General features: G+C 43.0%; 1 protein-coding gene across 1 annotated transcript in view; it reads right to left on the bottom strand.

The window, feature by feature from the left end:
* myo1d (myosin 1D) overlaps window positions 1-23,721 on the bottom strand; it is a 75,031-nt gene that overhangs the window by 14,277 nt on the left and 37,033 nt on the right. The window contains exons 16-21 of the mRNA XM_070926594.1: window positions 23,130-23,337; window positions 14,165-14,388; window positions 13,248-13,407; window positions 12,510-12,614; window positions 12,221-12,334; window positions 4,149-4,303 (exon numbers count right to left, since the gene is read on the bottom strand). Of these exons, the coding sequence (XP_070782695.1) occupies window positions 4,149-4,303; window positions 12,221-12,334; window positions 12,510-12,614; window positions 13,248-13,407; window positions 14,165-14,388; window positions 23,130-23,337 (966 nt within the window). The remainder of the gene's footprint in view (window positions 1-4,148; window positions 4,304-12,220; window positions 12,335-12,509; window positions 12,615-13,247; window positions 13,408-14,164; window positions 14,389-23,129; window positions 23,338-23,721) is intronic.

Genomic DNA, 23,721 nt, shown 5'->3' with positions numbered 1-23,721 from the left:
TGCAGCTGATTACACAACACAGAAACTACAATGACCGGAAGACGGAGGAGATTATGTGAACCAGGGATTTACAAGTGTCGGTCATGGAGCAACTTAGGCTGTCATAGAGAGAATATCTGTGAATGACATATATTCTGTACGACGTTAACATGATCCAAACACATCTAATGTCACTCTGATGACCCCCCCACTTTTCTTTGCTTATAAGTAAAAAGAATATTTCCGCACAAGTGCGATGTTGTGTTGCAGTTTACCACCTGTGAGAATTGAGGATGTGGATTAATAATTCAACGCGGAGCTATTTTTACATTCAGATCTCAGTGGGGAAAGTGTGAAGCAGAGTGGAAGTGTGTGATACAACACTGGCTGAGAAATGAACCGGAAAACTGAAGAAGAAGAAGAAGAAGAAGAAGCAGAAGTCAAAGTCACAAGACATTTGAAAATATTGTGTATTACACGTCACTTTTCAACGGTGGTTCCACTGCAGGAGGACGAGGTTAAACTTCTTGCTCAAGGGCACAGCAGGTTTGTCCTCAGAGTTAAACTGGCAACCGATAAACGGTGTTTCTTTACTTGGCCTGAAGATGTTTGAGATGCTGATCTCAGGTCTGCTTGCATGTCGGGAGCACGCGGTGTTTATTATCTAACACCATACACGATATCTTATAGAAGAAAAGATGCGATGGTGTGAAGAGTACATGTGCCGGTGGAAGGCAGCATACTGTCACACACACACACACACACACACACACACACACACACACACACACACACACAAGAGAGAAAGGGGGTGGCTCTGTCTCATCTAAATATAGGCCTCCACAGCAGCACAGTCTTAAATATTTCAGTGCCTCCTCTCCTGAAATGAAGAAAGGGGGGAGTCAGGGGAGAAAAAAGGGAAAGATTTGGAGAGAGGTAGAGAGAGAGAGATGAGGAAGTGGAGGGGGCCGCGAGGGGTTGATGAGAGACTGAGATCAGTACAAAGGGGATATAGTCAAAAATAGGAAGCAGGAAAAAAAGGCATGAAAGAGGGTGAGGGAGAAAGGAGGGATGGGGGAGAAAGGGAGGAGGGAGGCTGAAGGCATGGGAATGTAATCCCCTCCCCCCTCCTTTTTATGCTAAATAAGAATGAAGTATTTCTGAATTTCTCTAGACAACTGGTGCGTCATGGCAGATAAGAGGGTTATCTTCTTATGTATGCGTCGCTGAAACCTCCGAATCACTTCAGTTTGAGGCAACTTGGTGTGGTATTGATAAGTTTGTGCTTTAAAAAAATAAATAAAACAAATCTGAAATATGCCAGCCATGACACTATCTGAAAAAAAAAACGTCCTCAGCAAAATCAAAATTCACATTAACATGAAAGAAAAAAAAAAAAAAAAAACAGATTAATGCCAAGCAGATTTGGAAACTGTCAAAAACAAATCGCGCCTCACGGAAACTCAAGTATCCAGACGCAGCCATGACAAGAGGAGGGTTTATTCCCAGCGGCGGTGTCGTTCTGCTTCGGCCTCGCTGTCACTTTGAGGAGGATAAAGTGTTGCTTTGTTGCTGCTGTAAGCTGCCCTTCTGCCTGCTCACTATTGTGCATATTGTGCACTGTGCAGCATGTTGAAGGAGAGATAAAGGTTAAAGCCACATCTACAGGGAGCTGCAGTGGAGGAACACTGCATGAAAAAGATCATACAGTGCAGACACATGCGGGCCGCCTCTCGGGAATTCCTCCTCATGCAGACACACACAGGCACGTTAAAGCAGTCAGAAACACACACACACACACACACACATTGCGCATGCCGGTGTGCCCTTTGTTCTGTTTTACAGTGATGGATGAGTCGGCATGCGGCGCACATGGAGGGTCATTACATGAGGCCCATCAGAGGCCTTTCCCAGCCCGACACCTCCAGAGAAATGGGCTCCACAATGGAACAAGATACCATCACAGAATGACAAATGCACACCTCCCTACACACACACACACACACACACACACACACACACACACACACACACACACACACACACACACACACACTAAGATAAGCAGATGTAGGCACATCTGTCTGCATGCACAAACTCTCTCCCTCACACACAAAATCACAAACATGAACACACAGATCAATACACGTGCCAGACTGTTGTGGAGGAGTCAATTCAATAATCAGTGAAGTCAGTGATCTAAAAACATCAAAACAGTAATCACAGCAGCAGCAAATGATCTGAAAAGGTCAAACATCAACACTAATTACTTCTTGTTTCTTACTCCTTGATCTGTCTGGGTGGAAATCTCCCACAGCTCAATTAGCAAGTTTACTTTATGATAAGATTGATTGTTTAATTTTGCATTTACAGAGTTCTGTTATTGACGTGTTCTTCAATGTTCAAGGGAAGTTTTGCGTGGATTTGGGTTTTATGTTTGCTGTTGGAGCCAGAAAAGTGTAATTTTGCGCAAAGATGGGTAGAGCATCTTAGCCACTTCCACATACTGCAGTCAGATCATCTAGCGGCCATTAAAGAGGCAGCTTAAGACGCTTCTGCACTGACACAATCCACAGCTACAGGTTGTGTGCGTCCTTGTTTGCTCATCCACATTGGACTGAGCAGAATCAGTCATGATCTAAATAAAATCACGTGAAGCCCACAGGACAAATCGGTGAAAGAAACGGGAATGAGGGGGAAACAACGGGTACATCTAATTACTTTGAGCAGCACAGCTGGATTTAATGACAAATCCAATCCAATGAGTCAAATAAAGTGCACTGGGTTTAAGTAGGGACTAAAGGTCCCGTTAGTACAAGTTTCTTTATGCAGTAAAAGAGAGTAGGACAAAGGTAGGTGGCCTCGCTGACATAACCAGGCCACTTCAGTCAACAAACACGACCCTGAAGGACTTGAAGTACTCTACAATACATCAGCTAGGCCCCTGTCTTTTAATACTTTGGGGATTTCTGACATTTCAATAGCATTTTGTTTGCTTTCTCTGTGCCATTCAGATGACTGTGTTTAGAATGCAGTTTGTGTGTGTATATACTGTTAGCTGAGGCGACAGAGTCATCCTCTCCGAGGATTAAAACACAAATGAGAGAGGATGAATGAGATCCCTTTATTCACACACTTTTTGCTGGAGCTAAAATTATGTTCTGTAGAGTTATTAGAAGAAGAAAAAAAAACATTTCAGGCAGTCAAAGAGGTTCCTGCTGATGTGTAGCTGAACCATGCGTAATTGTAATGATAAGGAAAGTCAGCACTCGTTAACGTCGGCTAAATATTGTGATACGACACAATCAAGAGCACGTCGCAGCATCTTACTTTACTACACAACAGAACCTTTTACCGGAGCTCGAGGCTCATTATGAAATAAAATGTGTGCATACAATACAAGAGTGAAGGGAGGACAACTTGAGTTCAGTCTGGTGCTAAAGGAAGTGGGCGGGAGCTTGATTGTACTGATGGTAAGTGGGAAAGACAAGCAGACCTACTGCAGCAAGACTAACCTCATGTGAACTGAGCTAATAATTAAATAAATGGAGCTCAAAGAAGAGATACTGAGATACTACCTCATATAGTTTTACCTCGTACAGATCAACAGAACAAAAAAATAAAGGTATACAGTGAATATATGTACTAACGTGAAGAGGGACAGTCCTGAAGTAAACATCAGTGAGGTAAGACAAAGCAGGATTCAGGGGTTTTATTTAATCAACATCTGTGTTTTTCTTTGCTGAGGAGGTTGGACACTAAATGAGTGCTCGTCTTCGCAGGATCCCGTCCTGAAGAGAGCTCTGAGCTCAGACTAATTGAACATGAGGGTTCAAGTTAGGACAGCTGTGACTTAGCACTCTATCTGCCCCATAATCCTCCTGCCACAGGTCACGTCGGCCAATACCAAACATCTGGGCCAACGCTATCGGATTTCAGTGCATTGGGTTTAAGAGGGGACAATATGCTGGTTATTAATTACTGTTGTGACACTACACAGTTAATAATAAACACGATGAGGCCTCTACCTTCACCTTTTCAATCAGCAAACTGTTGTCCATGTTTTTAAGCATTTTAGGACATTTCAACAGATGAAAATATCAAGGTGGATAAATGAGTAATTCAGCTTCTACCGCCACTTGTGGCTCACTGTCTCCCCCACCCTTTACCTCTTGAAGTGGCTGAGCAGGGTGCCAACCAGCTCCCCGATGCGGCTCTCATTGGCAGGCACCATGCCCTGCAGGCACACCACGAGATCCCTGCTGTCCTTGGTGTGGAACACAACCAGCTGGTCCTTCCCAGGGGACACGCTCACTCCCGTCACCTGGGACAGAGTGAGACAGACAGAGGACGCGCTGTTAAACACAGATAAACATGTACATAGAGCCTACAGAGAAACATAAACATCTGTATTGTAGATCGACACTAACACAGCACATATACAGACGCAGATGCACATTAGGGAGTTTGAGTTGGCCCCCCCCCAAAGGACACAAATTCACCGGGGGTTGCTGCACCGGCAACAATTCATCACGTTTAACAGGAAGTAAAGAGGGGAGACCTTTGCATGGAAGTTTGCATATTCAGCACGTCTCTTGTTTTAGTGGGAAAAGAAAAACCTTGATAATAAAAGAAGCACGACTCCACAGTTAAAACTGGTTCTGGGTCGCTGAATGGATGAAGTCTAAAATCTCTAATTGGCTAATTTCACTGAAGACATTTTGACTTGTCACAGCAGGAGAAGCACACGTGTAACTAATACAATTAGTGAGGGCTGAATTTAATTTAGCTGCTTCAGTTTCAGGGTCCTGGTCCTGGTATCGTGCACACTGGCTCATTGTCACGCAGGCAGACGCTGTGTGGATTAAGCCCTACTTTACCCACAAATTGGTCCCGGACTAATGTTAGAATCGGGCAGAATCTCTGATAGACGGGTCGTTGTTTGACGCCTGATTAATTGCCTGATTGATTAACGATCTGGTTGTTGAAGAATCGGTTTCTGGCATGTCAGAAATGTTGAGCAGTTCCACGGTCTGATTTCTCACTGTAATGAGGTTGTTTTAATTCTACCGGAGTCGTAGTCTACATGTTGTGCCTAAAACTGCAGTCCTGAGACTGCTGCGATGGAAAACCACATGAACACCACATTGTCTGCATCTTCCAGCCACCTGCTGCTCCACCTTTTTCTTATTATTCTTCTTACTTTCTGTTGATAGTAGAAATGCACAAAGTTACGCTGCCTTTCTCTCTCTTCGACAGTCTAGATTCTCAGTGACTCAACATACAAGTGAGTGAAACATTTGGTGACAGACACATAACGTATAAACCAAACTGATGCCTCATGTCGTCTTTGTCCTTTGAGAAAATGACCACTGCAGTTTTCAGGTAAATTAGTTATTGATTGACAGCATGGGAGCAAGTTAGGAGGACTGGGCGATCAAAAGAACAATCCCTAGAAGAACGTATGAATCTCATACTGAGAAACACGTATGATGTCGTGATATTATGATTAACTCGACGTATTATAGCATTATTACCTACTTATATTAGATATTTTTGTTTTATTTATGCTACAAAATTAGAAGTATACCATTTTGAGTTTTTGCTTTTCACACGTTTGTTAAAACTGAGCCAAAGCAAACACATAATACTGATAAATAAAGGCTTGTATCTGGTGTCTATTGGTGTTTGGGATTTCTCCCACTCAAGGTTTAAATCAGCACTTGCAGTAAAGGTTTATTGATCTGCATCCCAAAGGATCAATCGCATTTTTCCACTTGAAGCCCCTAAACGACCTGCCGACGGAGAGCAGCCGGGCTAAAAGGGGAATCCCAGTTTTGCGGTTGGATTGTTTGGATTTACAGGAAACCAATCTCTTCAGAGGTACACGCATCTCAGGAGGAAAAGCAGCTCATTATCTCCCCATTCTCTCCTCTTTTATCCCCCTTTTTTCCTTTCATACTGTTATCGCTCCTCCTTTTAGCCTCCAGTAGCTTTTCCTCAGTCTCCTTTGTCACTCGCTCCCTCAGGTTTTTACCCATTTATTTCTCTCTTAATTTGTCTTTCTGAGCTGAAGTGAGGCTGTGCACGTTGAGGAAACAGCCACGGGGCAGCCAGTCAGGTGCATTAATATCCGCTCACCAGACTGCAAGGGGAGGACAGGCAGAGACAGGCAGCTACCGGCGGCTAAACAACCAGCTAGCTTATTTAGCTCCAACATGTCGCCCGTGACTTCACTAACAAACACTTCACGTAATCACCATGAATTAAATCCTGAAGCCGTGCCTCTCTGTCTAGCAATCCACCCGCAGTTAATTACATGGAGCCGATTACATTTACATTTATATTAAAGGCTTAATTGATTGGAACGACAGTCGTGTTCTAATGAGCGGGGTAATGATACATTCTGGTTCGTTTCCTTGTCTCATTTTTTTGTCTTGATTCACCAAATCAGTTTTAGCCCGAGTATGAAATTTGTTAGAGGCATTTATCTGCCCGGCCATCTGCTCAAGCGCTCGTCTGTCCAGAACTTGAGGATGATGACACATTTCTTTACCGCAGTAAATTGTGTTCAATTGTGTCGATAATTAAAAAGATTCCTACACACACTGAGAGAGTCGTGATCTGTGTGTGTGTGTGTGTGTGTGAGACTATACGACACCAGTTCGCCAATTTACCAACTGAATCGCAACTATTTTGATTTTCACTGTTCATTTTACGCTAAAAAAACTACCTGCTCAAGATTTTCTGCTTTTTCTTTGTCTTATGTGACAAATCTTTGAAAACCAAATGATTAATCGAGAAAATACTCAGTAGATTAGCTCAAGCTAATAGGAATATATATCTAAAATAGGCGCTTAAAATGTCGCATCAACCGGTGTGTTCTGGATGATTTCATGCCGGATGTCGGATGGTTGACAGATGTGGGTCACAGCAGCAGCCTCATAGTGAGAATAGAGTCCTAAATATACTGACACATTTTGACGCAGGCTGTCTTTGGTTGCCGAAACTTTAAACTGACCATCGGTGGATCAAAGATTTCTCTCGCGATTATCAGTCAACCCAAAATCGCAGTGCGTACGGACCTTTAGACTCTAAATATCAGAAGAAAGTGCTGAGCTGAACACGTTGCTCTTGTCAGCCTTAATAAAAGATAATTCATTATATTTTTACGGGTTTAGTGCACGTTCTCTACCGCAAACACTTCTGGTGAGTGTCTGTCCTGCCCTGAAGTACACGCTGCAGCTTTACTACTAAATATGTTATGTTATATTATGCATCTCACAGCTCTGCTGTTCCAAAGCAGGACGCTACAATCTGAAGTCCAAACAAGTTGACGAATTTGTTCCTGTTTGACATCTCGTTTGCATTTCTATAAATGTTCCAAGTTCCCAACCAGCAACACCAGTGGGTGTTTTCTGGTGAAAGACAGGAGAGCAGACTCCTGTACAATGTGTGTTTGTGAATGGGCAGGCACGACCACACTGGAGTTTGTCAAGTGCTCTCTGGTCTGATCCACTCTGCCCTGCGGTTGTCATGAAGGCGTTTATTTGAACAGCAGGTCCTCCCAGTGTATTCTTATGGGAACAATTTATTGGTTATACAACACATCCCACAACGGTCCCGTGAAGGCAGAAGGAGGCAAAGTGTGTGATTAAATGAATATAATATAATGAGCAGCTATTCATGTTGTGAGGCTGTGAGGGCACCAGTGAGCCAGTCAGTGTGTGTTTACAGGGCAAAACAACTGTTGCCTCCGAGATGTATGAATTACTATTTATGCTTCATCACCTTCTCATCCTGATCTCATGTACAGCGTTAGTAGATCTGCATAATGTGAGAGCTTCTTACAGACAGCAGCCTCCTCTTTTGTTCGGTGTATGCTTTCTTTCTACCAACTGGATAAGAATAACACGACTCGTACACCCTTTCGTCTGAGTTTATAAACAAAGTCTGTGGGTCACACGGCAGCTGCGGGGGGGGGGGGGGGTGGAATGAAGAGATCAACGGGTGAATAAAAAAAACCAAAACAAAATAAAACAAACAAGGCGAGGAAGAGCGCGAGGAGAACGAGAGCTGCAGGGGTCACAAATAAGCCTCGCTGGGAAAAGGGGAGGAAAAGAGGAGAGACCGTTTTTGTGCACATGCCTGAACGACACCAGACATCAGCTGATCTGCCCTGCCGCTCGGTATCCATGACAACACTGTCTCCTGGGAAGTTGGCATGACAACAACGGGAAGAGAGAAGCGGCAGCAGAGAGAGGAGAGAGGGGAAAGACAGCAGTAGATCGGGAGGGAAAGGGAGGGGAGGTGAGGGTGGGGATGGGTGGAGGAGGAGGAGGAGGAGGAGGAGGAGGCAGGAATAGAATGAAAAAAAAAAAAGGAATGTGAAGGGGAAAGACAAGATGGTGAAGAGCAGAGAGATGAGTCACTGATGCAGAACGGATATTTCACCATTTCTTCAGCAGTATTTGTTTTATCTAACAAGAGATACGGCGTAATGATCTCACTTCTGCTGCACCGGCATTAATTGGCGTATAAATCCTTTGGCAGGCAGTCGTTGGCTCCTCACTGTAGTACTAGCCATCCATCAGCCCGGCCGTTCCCCCTTTTGCTTCCCTGCAGGAGCAGCAGTAAATACACCGTATCGGGCAGCCAAGGGGATGCTGTGGCGTTAGCCTATCAGTGCTAATCAACAATGCTAACTGCTTTCCCCTCTGCTTGACCTTCTCCGATCGATAGCTCCGCGTCACGCCGCTGTGGCTCTACAGCCTACAGTACATCTCTATCTCGTCCCCCTCCTCACCCCTCTTTCCTTCTACACTTACTCTCACTCGCTTCTGCACTTTTTCCACCTTGGCCATTCATTCGCTCGCCCACTCAGCGTGACATTTACTCAGTAAAAAGGCCTGGTGTTGTGGATACGGCAGGGCAGTGGTTATTATCACCGACGCGATAGGGACTAAAAAGATGAATGAACGTCTCTACACAGACAGACGACCACAATTAGTAGCTAAAACATATTAAGATGTGGAGCAATTAATTATTTTTCATCTTTTAACACCATCTGCACATGGACTCATTGGGTTCTGGCAACCAAATACTGTTAAATGATATAAATGACCATATTCTTTATTCCTCTAACTGGCAACAAAATCCCATTAAAAGACTAAAAGCAACAATACAAACAATATATTTGTGTGTTTTTAAAAGATTGACATCTTCAGTAGGAGCCAGTGGGTGAGTGTTAAACACACAGTGGAGGAAAGTAATTCCCGGTTGGTTTTGGTCTTTTCATGGGATTTTACAACAATAAGAAATATAAAGATAAAGCCAGTCTTATCCTTTAAAAAGGTTCCATGTTCCAGGTTCAGGACAAAGAACCCCCCCCCCCCTTTAGACACATCTGTCTGTCCGGTATGGACTACAATTCTTATTACTTCAAAGGTTTTATGTTGTTTGCATTTTACTTTGTCTTCACCTGAATTGTTTTGTTAACTACGGCTTTGATAAGTTTATGTACGTACTTATTTATTTAAAAAGGATAATGCTGGCTTTTAATAACAAAAACACGGAATATTACCAAACTTATCCTTTAAGAATTAAACAAAGTCTTAATTGTTGAGACAAAAAAAAAAAAACAGACACCAGACTCTTTGTTTCATGGTTATAAATGTCTGTAAATGTCTTGGTTGTGATGCGCATGTGGAGCTCAGTGTGGACCGGACTTCTCTTGTTGTGTCACTGTCAATGTGTGAAAGCTGCAAACCATACTATGTGCCCCCTTGTCCTCCTACAACACTGATGGCTCCCCATATGCCTTGTGTATGGGACAGAGTGTGTGTGTGTGTGTGTGAGACTCACTCTCTCTGAATGAACAATAACTAAAAATCTCCTTAACTCATGCTGCTCTCTCTCTCTGCCACCATCTGTCTCAACTCCATGTCCCCATTTTCACTTCCAGATGCAGCGATATGGACTTCGGGTGTCCAAGCTCTCTAATTCCCTCTTGTCACTTTGTCAGATTAAACACTGGGGTGTCTCGTCGCAGTTGGCGCTGCACACCGGCATCACATCTCACTCATTTCGCCAGCCGACGGGGGCGTACCCGCCTCAGAGATTAATGTATTACACCTTCACTTCCTGTCTCATTTCTGCTTCACCTCCAAATTTACATGTTCGACGGCATAAATGAGCTCTTTGTGAGGGTCTTTTTGATTTCTAGACCTGAAGAGTGAGGACATATTGGCTGGTCATCACCTCTCCAAAGGGCTGTTTGAGTGTTAGAAGCTTAGAATTAAGGTTAAATTTAGGGAATGGGGACAGGCAAGTAACTGTGATGTTAAAGGAATAGTTAGTATGTCCTTACTGTAAATCCTCAGATAGTAGCCGGGGGTCTTTATGTAGCTCAATACCAGGCCTTTATTTGGGGCAGGTTTATATTGTCTTGATACATTCAGTATAATGTCCGTTTCCACGGCACTAACTCCATCACCGCAACAACGAACTCATGTCAAACTCACCAATCTGCTACTGTTTTCATTCACTAGTGAATTTCAGTGTTTCCACTTTGCAGATTTGCTCAATCACGGTGAAGTTATTGGGAGTAAAACTCAACATTTCCTGTAGAATTTTTGTAGAATTTTAGCCTCACCTCTATAGGTGAAGAAACGGTGGCAGGTACAAGTGCATTATGCTGAATTATTGAAAGTGAAATTAAAGCATTTTTTCCCTTTTTTTCCGACCAGGTCACAAAAAAGGTTAAAAACTAACAAAAATAAGAAGTTCAACCCTAAATGCAACAGATTCAGGCAGTGTGAAAAAAACAAGTAGCATGAAGTCAACACACACACACACACACACACAGGACACATTTGCCATGGAAACAGCCTCGTGTGCTGTGTGCATGTAGCAGCTTTAATGGACCTATCACAGTGTGAATATGAATTTAAAGCAGCCAATTGTAGAGCTGAATGAGATTTTTGCATATTGACATGTTGCCACAGGAGAACAGGCTGGTGGGAAATCAGAGATGATTCTGTCACCTCTGCTTCAGGAAGCCTCTCAAACTGCCTCCGTGTGTTTTTATGGATATGGGATATATATAAGGATATACAGAGCAGGGCTACGACTGATTACTCACTAATGATGAGTCTGTTGATTATTTTTCCGATTAATCAAATAATCGCTTGGTGTATAGAAAGCCGTTCTGTCAAATTAAAAACAGAAAAAATAAGCAAATCCTCACATTTGAGAAGCTGGAACCACCAAATATCGGCTATTTTAGCTTATAACATGACCTTAATGATCAATTGATTATCTAAGTAGTTGAATTTGCTGTGCATCGACTAATCAATAAATCAACTAATTGTTTCAGCGCTAAAGAAAGCTTGTATCTGGGACTTTCTCTAATGACTAATAATTTGTTGCAGGATAATAATGAAACAATGTGTGCCAATGCATATAACTTTAAACTAATGCACAGTATGAGAAGCCTGTTACACATAATCCTATTACTGCCAGTCTTCAATAATTAAACTAGGCAATTCATACATTTTATCTCGTTGGAGGATGGTCTGAAGTAGTATAACTCAAACAGTTAACTGGAATATATATATATATATATATATATATATATTGACACACTTCTCAGTGGTTTAGCATTAAAGCACATCTCTGGTCACCTGGCCGTGGTCTACTAAATCCAGGTGACCATACATATTCCATCCAGCACTGATGTTTTGACTTAATGTGTATTGATTTATTCTTTTCTGTCTTTTCAATTAATTTAAAATGGTTTCAATCATTTTTTTGGTGGTTAAATGTCTTATTCTGAATATTTTTTGATGTGTTTAATAGAGATATTTCACAAGGAAGAAGCAATCAGAGAGAGATTAGAGCAAAGTTGTAAAGATAAACATCATCTTGAATAGCTACATGTAGTTTTTATTTTATTTACTTCCCATTATAAAAATCTACTCTTGACCACTTACGTGAAGCACCTTGAACTGCCTCTGAGTGTGAACAAACGTACATGACATGAATTCACGGATGGTCGTTTCTCTTAGTAGATTAATACCAAACATAATCCGTCATAATCACCTTGTATTCGTTCCCATCAGGCTACATTTTACTTGAATCAATATATGTAACCTCTTTGGGAATCTGCACTAAAATGCCTTTACACCCGTGTGTGTGTGTGTGTAATAAAGGAGGCTGTTAAAGAAATGCTGAGCCTTACGTTGTAGAGGGGGATGCTCTTCATGGGTTTGTACTGCTTCAGGGGGTCCATCTTGTACAGGTGGCGGTCAGTGATGAGCACAGCCCGGTCCTCCGCCTTGTGGAAACGGTTGATCTGGGAAACATAAAGCTCCTCATTAGTCACCCCACAGGACCAGTGCACACACACTGACACACACATCTAAACACCCTGCAGGGAGATGGGGTTGATTTGTTTGCACAGACAGATGCATGTTGCGGCTCTGTGTGCATGTGGTTAGCAGTGGATAGACGCTCTAAAAGCCTCCTACCTTGCGCACGTTGCAGGAGAACAGAACTCTCATGAATTTGTCTTTCCGCTGCAGCTCGCTGGAAACTAGCGTGAACGACGCAGCTGTGTCAGGGCTGTCTCGCTTCTGTGGGCCACAAATAAAACACAGAAAACCTGTTAAAACACTGCAGCTTCATTTAAAGAGGAAATCAGAAAGTTTAGATAAGGTTGTGGGAAAAAGAGCCCTGATACAGACTCACTGGACAGGGTGATAAACCAAATCACATTACTACCAAATTAAATTTACTCTCATTGCAGATTATATTATATATTATAAATATAACTTAACAAAAGAGTTGAACATTTTGGGAAATGCTTTTTCGCTTTTGTCTGTACAGTAAATATGAAGCTACCAAGAGCTGCTGGTTAGTTTAGCTTAGCACAAAGACTGGAAAAAGGGGGAAACAGCTAGCCTGTCCAACTATAACAAAATGTACCTAAAGAACCAGCACCCCCGAAGGTATAATGCCGCTTTTCATTTAACAAAAGCTGCCAAAAGAAGAATACTAAATGTCTAAACACCTGCATCTGTACAAGAACGTGCCTACAAATTAGCCTAAAATTGGCAAAATGTTGATTTACATGAGGAACAAACAGCTCAAAGAGGAAGTAAACAAGATAATTCATAATCTTGTCTTTTGTTCTCTGTTGCTGTGTTCAGTTTTCTCCTTCCAACATATAAAAGACGCACATGTTACTGTACTCCACCCCCACCCACTCTGCCATCCCTCCCACTCACCAGGTAGTTTCCTTCCCAGGCCCTCTGCAGACCCAAGTCGGCCCTCTGGCCCTTCAGGGCCTCCAGGCAGGCTACCTTGGCCCTCACCTGCAGGGCCTCCTCTGGAGAGAGGCCTTTGATCAGTGTCCACGCCCACCACCTGGAGGCAGACACATCCAAAGACACACACAAGGAGAAAAGTAAGAGCAGAGGAAAATCGACTTTCTCCATAGAGGTTACTGCACGAGGCCTTGAAAGTTAGTTCAGCAGGGTCCGTATAGCAGGACTGCGGTGGACCCCAGCTGCACTGTACTTATCTGCCTTTCACTCACACATCCTGACAGCCAACATCATTCTCTAGGAAGGCTATTTTCTTACTTCGCCCAGCTTCAAACAGAAAAAAAGCAAACAAACAGACGTTGGGATGAAAGGCAGTGATGAGTCTTTGATGGAGGAAGAAAAATCAATGCCCAGTGTGAGCCCAAGGCAGAAGGAAACATGTGTAAGTTGCTTCAAACGGACTCATCTGGATGTAAAATAACACTTGAGGCCATGCGTTCTCTCCTGCGGTTGGGGTCAGATCCACTTTTAGTTCAGCTTATTTAGGAAAGTGATTTCCTTCAAAAGAAAGCAATTTTAAAACCTTTTATTTTAAAAAGGTTCGTCCTCCGCCTCTGTTTTGAATCATATAATTGAGAACAGATGGTTACATTGTTAAACACTTTCTCTTCATATTCGAGCCGTTTGAAATAAAAGAGAATTGATCCCAAACCTACTTTTTAATAGGAGCCACTTTGCACAAATATAGCAGCTTGTTGTTTGTATTTGAAAAGCAAGAACTGTGATCTGGATCTAGAGACGGCAGCAGATACACAGCAGTCACATGTAAAGATAAAGTCGTGTCATCTAGAAAGTACCTGTTATAGATGCTTCGGAGGGCCTCTTCAAACTTGCGCAGGACTTTGGGGGGCGTGGGCCACTTCACATGCCTGCCGTAGTCCTTCATGGATCGGACATTTCTGAAGCGCTGGTTGACCTCGCGGATGTAGGACCTGACCTTGTAGCGTCTGTAGGCCTGCAGGATGACGAGGGCCGCTCTCATCCGCCGGTATCGCATTCTGGCTATGGTGCCCCTCCAAACCTGGAGACACAGATCTTAATGTGTTGAATCAGTGGAGTTCCCCTTTTAATTCTGGAGGAACTTTACTAATAAGGTCCGGTGGTAAAAACTGAACTGCACTAAAATCAAATCCACGAGGAGTAAAAATACAGAACATAGCTACAACTATAATAAAATAGCATTTTTATTCATTTACAATACATTGTTTTTTTCCATTAGAATTAATTTGACATTGTTTCATGTTTATTTTTTATTCATCAGTGCTTGTAATGTTTGAATAACATGGATCCAGACTAAAATAAGGGCTAAAATAAGGATCCACGAGCCTGCCTGTAACCAAACGTAGGCTGAGTGGCTATCAGACCCTCTAACGCATGAAAAATAGATGTAAGTGGGACCCCAGGGAACCATGACTCCTGATCCACCCTCACTACAATCATCATCACCACATGCTCCACTTTTACTGTATCCTCTCTCTCTTTCTTACACACACAACTTCTCAATTATTTACACATTTATTTGACAACATTGAACCTAAATAATCATTAATGGAGCGCATTTAGCGTCACAGACCGAACAGTCACACATTAAAAAGGAGCTACTGCGCATTGCTCCTGGATATCGTCTAAATGTGATGCAGAATAATCACGGAGATCGATTTAATCTCTCAAAAGTGTGGGGGTGGCCGAAGGCACCGAAAGGGATTTCTTGCATTTGCATATTAAAACTGTGGAGGCGGCGGTTTCCACCTGATGAGACCTGGTGGTGTAATAATTTGCAGAGAAGAAGATAAGTCATGCACCACTGGAATCTGGAAGCGGCAGATTAATTCCTGCCATTTCAAGACGATAACCTTTTAACTAAATCAGCTGCAAATATGTGTTTAAGTTATTATTTTCTCATGTGAAATATCGCATTTTAACTAAAGGAATGTAGCATGCAGCCCCCTCCACAGGAGACTGGAAAGAGGGTGGCTTTCTGAAGAAGCTGAATCACACCGAAATCAATAAAAGATGGCCAGTCAGACATTTAATCACCAAGCCAGCCTGGTCACAGTCTTTCCCAGAAAAAAAAAGAAGGTTTCATTTGAATCTTTTAAGCCCTAAAGTTTATGTAATCATATGTTATGCTCAGTAATCTGAGGCGAAGAAAATGAGAAATCTGTCCCCTACCGGCCTGGTTTCTGTGCATAACATCAGTTTTCTGTCAATTATCACAATTGTACATTTCAGAAGTGACAGGGCCGATAAGAAAGCACCGACTCCTCCGTATCACTTCCACTTTGGCCCTATCGTTTGTCAAAGTCCAGTAATGCAAAGCTGGTCTCACTGTACGCATGTTCTGCCCAGTGAGAAGCACGCATCTCCAAATGTGGTGTATTTGAACTTCTAAGGAAAACTCAAGTGTTCCTCGATGCGTTGAGAACATTCACGCACTCCTAAAGCTAAATAAACAATTCAAAAACCCCATTTGATGATCTGAAACATGCACAATCTAACAGCTGTAAACAGGGCTGTTGTTCTTTTAAGACCTTGACGTGTGATATTTTATGTTGCTTCATCTATTTAAAAAAAAGGAAGCGCAGACTATATGCATGTCTAAATACTGTACATGATTTCTTTATGCAAAGACACCAACATCTATTCAGGTATAAAAAAAGCCTCTTTTATTTTTATGACCTCCTCCTGTGCTTCCTGCATGCTGCACTGTCTCTAATACATAAAAGATGAGAGTGAGAAATGATGAGCAGCTACATATTCATCACCCCTGAGATGACCCCTGAGATGACCCCTGAGATGACTCTCCCACATGCTCAGGGTGACAGCGGTGGGAGGTATGAAGGGGTTTTTACTGCCTGCCCCGACCGCAGCTGACTTGGTCGTCTCTGTGAACGAGGTTAAGTTACTCTCATTTACATTCAGAGTGTGTTCAGAGTGTTACAGTAAATTAGGCAGGAGTTTTAAGAGCAGGCACTCGGTCAAACATTGCTGTCAAAATGGCCCTGGTGTAAATGCAGGACTATGAGTGCATTTAAATTGGAATTTGACCCTGAAGTTGGTGATTCTTAATTCATTTTCTATTATGCGCAGGATTTTATTCACATGTAAAAATCATTTCCTGTTCGCTCCTACACAGTATAATTTCATACAAACAAAACAACCGCGTAGCGTCATTTGTGTGGTAAAGTTGGTTATTACCAGAAAAAGAGAGCAATCTAATCCTTCATGGACGGAGGCTTTAAATTGATGAGGATGAACAGGATCCTTGTGGGTGTTACAGCTGGCTGTATTATAATATATCGTTCTTATCATTGTGTTATTCATTTTGTGATTCGCCTTGTCTCACTACTGAATATGAGACTGTTGCCGTGTTGAGGCTAATGAGTGGAATTTTTCTACTCGTTTAAAATGTTGGTCATTTCTTGGCCTCATTTATTGTTTTATTAGGCTTATTGACTCGATACTTGGTGTAATATTAGACTATTCAGTTCATACTTTTGTCACATGGTACAATCACAGCGAAATGCAAATTGCAAAAATTGTTTTTCACCAAGGTTATCTGCCTCCCCCCACCCCCCCATTTGTTTGTCTTTTGTTGATAAAAAATGTGCGTATTTTGCATTAATTATTAAATATTCATCTAATTATATCCGAGCCAGTGAACACCTCTACTGTATAATGTACTTGATTCATTCTAAAAACAGTCTCTCACACACAGACACAGTGTCCCGCCCCATATGTGCTCACATGATACACTAAGTAACGAAGCAAAAAGTGGCCATATTGGATTTTCAGTGAGAAGATGTTGCCTGCATAATGTCCACATGGTGCAGGGTCCTATGCCAGATCAACAACTGTGTTTATCTGAGCTACAAATCACTAATTAAATAGTAAACGGCCGAGGGTGGAGGCGAGAGGCAAAGCAGGGTGGAAATAAAGACCGTAAAGCAACAATAAATCAGAGAGCGGCAGACTCAAACTGTCTCCACCGTCTTCGGGGCCTCGTTAAGGTGTGTGACAGGTGGAAAGTGGCGAGAGGTTGGAATTATGATGGAGCCACGCCGTCACCCGCACGAGCACAAACACATTTTCTGCTCCTCGATCGGCGAAGCAGACTGGCTGTGATGACGCTGGTGAGCTGATGAAGATGACACTCGGGGGGGTGGGGGTGGATAAATCAGGCCAATAACAAGGCCCCTGACGGTCTGCCCCCTTACTCTCCTGGCCAATAAAGCCATCTGATCATCCTTTTAGAGACTCTGCCATCATGGAGCCTGCCCTCACCACGCTCCGGGACCCGGGATTTACGAGCTCATCAAAGCCAGATTGGGGATCTTTCGTCGCAACAAAGCGGGACAGATTGCTGGGGTTTTATTCGGGGGTTGGCTGGCTGACACACAACATATACTGGGTAAAAGCATTCACAAATCACATGCGCCGGGGCAACTGGTGAGAGCTGAAGGATTCAGCTGAGATGTTTTAGGACTGCAGCTCTGATAGGAGGCCCACGAACTGAACTGCAGTGTTTCATTTAAAAAGGTCCAAACACAAACACCCCTTCACCTTGTTGTCACCTAGAAGGAAAAATTCCAAATTCCGACATGGAAAGACAGATATGTCGGTCCGCACCGTCGACACACTTGACTGCAACCGACTGCTGAGCGCCTGACTTTCCACATCCTCTGGGGATATCGAGCTGGTTTTCCCGTGACATGCTCGATGCGCACGGCGGGCGGAGGGAGGCCAGAATCAAGAGAGTGTGACACAATTTAGAGAGGCTGCAACGTGCTCTGACCACAGGCTGTCACAGGGAGGCACTGGGCCAGAGCACGGGCCAGCAGTCGTTATCATAAATCAATAAAGTGAGCAGCACACCCCCACCAGTAACACCAACACCACTACACTGACGCAGATTCTCATTCCTTCCGTCATGACTCCCGATATCACGTCATTTTCAATGTTTAGCTCGGGGCTAATGTCGAGTACAACGATGTGTGTTCAAAGGGATCTTGAACAATACGAGTCTAATCAGAAGAGACGGTATTGAAGATTAAATTGAACGGCTCTGGAGGGCCCATCCATCAATTAGATGAGACTGGACCAAATAGATTGGAGGAATATTGCCAATGGTCAGCAGTATAAGCTTCAAATAACACACACGTCTGAAGGACACACAGTAAAGTCAACTTATTGAAGAGGTAAAGCATTATTACATATACGTACTGTATACACTCTCCATGTAGTGAAACCATCATGTTAAAGAATGAAAGAGTCATTGCAGTGTCAGCGCAGGTGCATGTACACATGTTGTCATTTATCTGCACAGCTGTTTTGTAATAATAAAATGCATATTTGGTTAACACAAATGATAATTCAGTGGGTTTCTTAATTACTAAGAATCCTAAATATCTACAGTCAGAACTGACTAGAGCTGAGATCAATTAATTGATATTAAAATTTAAAAGATTATCTTCACACTCCGGAGTTTCTCACCAAATTGCATCGTGCGTATCCTTGAGGTCAAACAAATGTGCTCACAAAACGTTTGCCTTTAAGCCGCAACTATTTTGATTATCGGTTAATTTCTTTATGCAAAAAAATGCAAAGAAAAACTTGCATGTTTCAGCTCCTGAAATATTTGTTTGGTTTTGGACAAAAAAAAAAAAAACTGCAATGGGCATTATTTTGACAACCTTTTCTGTTGTAGTTATTATTTTCTTGTGAGCATTTGGAGGCTGTGGAAGCAACATCTGAAAAAATAAATAAATAAAGAAATCAGTCAACCTTGGCTGTGAACCACATGTCAGTTGCCATGGAGAAAGGCCCATGGTTACAGTCTCTCAGAGTTTTTGTACTTGCCAAAGGTGTTGTGTACTCTAGGATATTTTTATAGCAGCACAGAAAGCAGGCACACATTCAGCTGATTCTGTTGCCTTCACACAAGTGTTGTGATTTGGCTTTTCTTAGAAAACGTATTACATGGCTGAGGCTCATAAGAGCTAAATACAAAATATGCTGGAGGTTTCAAATTAAGATTCAGTTTTACTGGCACAAGAACAATCACATCTTATACTATAAGAGAAAAGCACTTAAGTCCCAGAATCAACGGTGACAAATTCTAACAAAGGGATGGTAGACGATCCGTTTCCACATCTTTGAGAACAGAGGAGGCAGGTTTCCTCTCTTCAAAATCCTGCAGTATGATTGTTACCAAAAAAAAACAAAAATCATCATCCTCCTTTGATCTACTACAGCGTTCTCACCCATTGAAGTTTCCGTGGAGGAGATGGCTTCGGGTGATAACTGAAAAACTTTGCAGGTTCAGAGGGGATCAGAGGATTAGAGATCATGTTTCTGCTGAGGTCTGGCAGTAGACGGATGAGTCGTGGACAGTTGAGCAGAGAGGAGGCAGTGCTAGCCTTTGCACTAAGCAGCCTGTTATTCACAGGAGGGCTGCACAGAGCTACGCCCACAGATCACTCCCTTTGCATGTAGTCAGATTCCCCTAAAACAAGATTTTATTCATTACTGTACAATTCATTGCCTCAAGTCACGAGTTACCCAGAAGGGAAACAATAGTAAATAACAAAAATAAGGCTCTTTATCCTTTTCAGACGTTTTTATTTAGCTCCTACTCAGACAACCCCCCCCCCCCCCCACCCCTGTGGCCCCACTGTGAAAGCTGACTACCCAAGACATAACACTCGCCACGTCTGATAAACCTACTGCTACACAGAGACTGTGTAAAGCTTTAGAAAGCAATTAAGGCGGCGGCTCAGAATACACGAGGGGGGAGTCTCTCCCTTCTCGTCATCGGCGCTGACAAGCACCGACAGTTAATGTGATGTGGATGGCTGAGCTTGGATTTATGAAATATTAATTTTAACACAGAGGGAAGGTGGGGGTGGTCTATGTTTAATTTATAACATCTGTATTTACGTTGGATTGTGTGCTTCTTTTCTTTCTCCTCCCCAGTTGTCATTTCTTAAAGTGGCAATGATTGGATTGCTCCGTACTAGGTGGAGACTTCAGCGTTGTCGATACAGGATGATGTACAGCAATCACTGGTAATGCACCCGGGCCTGACTGCAATACATTTCAGGTCGGGCGGATTGAGCGGCTGCATGAGTGGAAAGATGAGGTGAGTAAGAGCACATGAAGAAAAGGATTGAAGGATGGAGAGACCGCCAGGATTACATGGAGCCTCCTCCTCCTGCCCCAATCCTTTCCTCCAGCTTCTCCCTCCCCTCAAACAGGTTATGGTAATTTACAAAAGGGGTAAAATGAGAGCGCAACTACAGAAAACACAATGTTCTCCCAGTCTGCACAGGCAGTGGCACAACAAGGGGCCACTCAACCAGCCTGTATGAAGTGTGCAGATTCACAGATTATGTTCTTTAGCTGTTTGATGGGGCAAACTAAGTGGTGTTATAAATCCACGAGCCAAACGGAGGGACAAGAAGTCTGTCTGAGCCTCAGTCCTAGGCTGACAGCCCTGGCACTGTGGTCCCGACTGGCATAAGGCAGTGTGGTGTGCCAGGTGCTGATAAGGGGATTGCTTGGCGCAGCAGATCAGACTCCGGCTGGGATGTTTGTTTGAGTAACAGCATGAGAGATACAGGAGTCAATGCTGTTGTCACACCGCTATTTGATTTTGTGTGTCAGTGGGTGCATTTAGCATGAGTGAGCATGCATGTGTGTGAAGCACAAACCGCATGCCTGGTCTCAACACTGACAGAGGGCAGGATTAAAGAGGGCTGCTCCGACACCTCTGCCGTGCCGTGATGATTGTTTTGGTGGAAAGGCTGCGATTCCTCTGGGCTTTCCCTTTGCTATCAAAGCCTGCTTATCTTGGGAGATACAAGATAGGAGTCTCCTGAGGGAGACGTGGGGGACGACACTCATCTGTGGGAAGAGCCCGCAAAGGGTCTCACAGATCAATACAAAGGTCAACCAATCAATCCGCTACAGGAGTTAATCTGGCCGGACAACCCTTTCATGTCCGAGAGAAAGGTAGACCTGAACGCAGCACGGTGTGGAGGAATCTGCCCACGTGATGCTAATGTAATGAATGCTTGGGGGAAATGTAGAAGTGTCAGTCACATGGTGGAGGATATAGTGCTTTAAGATGATGTATGCAGAGTGTGCACACACCTCCTACACACATACACCAACACAGCGTCTTGAGCTGCCTGTCAGTCGGAGGTGGCACGTTGAAGCATCCAGGTCGATTTGCATAGTGCATCCTTGATTTGACAGCCAGGCAGAGCAGCACTCCACGTTTACAAACCAATCTCTCCATCTATCAAAGTGACAAAGTCTTGCTCTGCACGCTGATCTGACACATGTCAGCACATGCACCAAGATCCCGGCATTCTCACCCGAAGGTGTCATCGCACCACTGACGCGTGACGGGCTTAACAAATACTGAGACACACAAACAGCGATTTAAAACATGTCCAGCTGAAGGAAACGCTGATGTACTGGAAATATCAGTATCAAACAAAAAATGACACACCCAGGCCAATATCAGATTCACTCTCAAATCAACACTAATATTCTCAGATAGTAAAAGTGATTAAGTACATCTAAAATACTACTAATAGTATGAATAGTGGGCATTTATTCATCTATAGAAAGGTGACAAATGAGCAAAAACCTGAAGCAACATAATAAATGCTGGAGGCTCGTGGTGGAACGACACCTTACTTTAATATCATATTCATATGATGCAAAAAGAAGACTTTGCTAATAAAGGCCAACACAAAACCAAAACTTTCATTCAGTTCAGGCCTTGAAGAGCACAATACATGGTGAATAAATACTTTACATTTAGCTCTTGTTCCTACAAAAGGTTGAATGTGCTTATTGTCACTTTGCATCACAGCGTCAAAATAAATGATTACATCACACTTACGCAATTATGCTAATGTGATAATAAACACAATAATGGTGTTTGAAAACGTCACCCAGGTAACTCTTCCCATCATATTTACAGACCAGCAACCGAAAACAACAAGCAGATTTGGCTTCATGATGATGTCAGGACACATCTGCATGTCACAAGTGTTTTTTTTTTTTAATCAGATACAAAAGAGCATTTGTGTTAATGTCCAAACCTCCAAAACATCTAAAACGGTGAATCCACTCGTCCCTTCTCGCAGCTTAACAAGAGCTGAGTGAAAACTCAAGACAGAGACAGAGAAGAAGAGACATTCACCCTGAGAGATACACTGTAAGAGACCAACGCTAATAATACAAGATTAGATTAGCTCCAAAAATACCTCAGTGCGTGTATAAAATGTTGAGTGGAGTCTGAGTTGTTTCTATTCTCCGAGGTTATTCATATGCAGAACAAGTGCTGGTGAATCTCAATGAGACTCGGGCCTTGAAACCAGAACATCCTCATGATTTTATTTGAAGGCCCCCATCAAATAATAGTTGTTGATGACTAGTAATCAGAGGTATTCACAATGACAGATGTTTGCAAATAGAAACTCTTTCATTAGCATCAAATTCTGAAAAAGGATATTGTGAATTTGCTTCATTGGTTTAAATTCGAGGAAAAACTTGATTTAAAAAAAGGAAGAAATGTAATCAGTGACTGTAGGGGGCTTCTCAATAGCTTTACCGCTTACAAAAATGTCACAAATTCTTAATTTCCCATTCGGTCTCAGCAAGAATGCATCAGTAATTTGCAGTTTCAAGCCGTCATGTCGGTATCTGTGTTCAGAAGCTGCCGTGAGTTAGTGAGACTCTCACCTTCTGGAGGAAGAGGACAATTCTCTGGACCATTTCGGCTCGCTGCTCCTCCAGGCTGAAGAGGGTACGTGGCGTGCGGATGAAGACCTTGGTTTTGCCGTAGGCCACGTCGTGGTCAAACCCGCAGCCCTGCATGAGCCTCTTCACCGCATCTTTGTCTGATGGCAAGTCGTGGTTCGGCCACGTGAACTCTGAGATCATCTTGTATCTGGAGGAGGGACAAAGTGGTCAGGAAAGGAGTACAGCAAAACAAACCTAAAATCTAGAGACCTGCAGGAGGGAGCAGTGAGGAGGACCTGGATTACTGTATATATAGACACAGCTGACCTCAGTTCATACAAGCTTACAGTTTGTTAAATGTGGACTTTGACAATGGACTTCACTGTTATTATGACACATTGACCAAAATACAAACAAGGCCAAATAACCATAACATCAGCTCTGTTGCGTTTAGTGCTAATTAGCAAATGTTAGCATTGTCACTGTGCGCATGTTAGCATGCACCTCACAGAGCTGCTAGCATGGCTGCAGACTCTCAAAATGGCTTTCATTCAAGCCTTTCTTTCCTGAGACCATATTACACCTGAAGGGA

This window comes from Enoplosus armatus, chromosome 20 (assembly GCF_043641665.1).
Source record: "Enoplosus armatus isolate fEnoArm2 chromosome 20, fEnoArm2.hap1, whole genome shotgun sequence".
Taxonomy (NCBI): domain Eukaryota; kingdom Metazoa; phylum Chordata; class Actinopteri; order Centrarchiformes; family Enoplosidae; genus Enoplosus; species Enoplosus armatus.
This window is presented reverse-complemented; position numbering and strand designations above follow the sequence as displayed.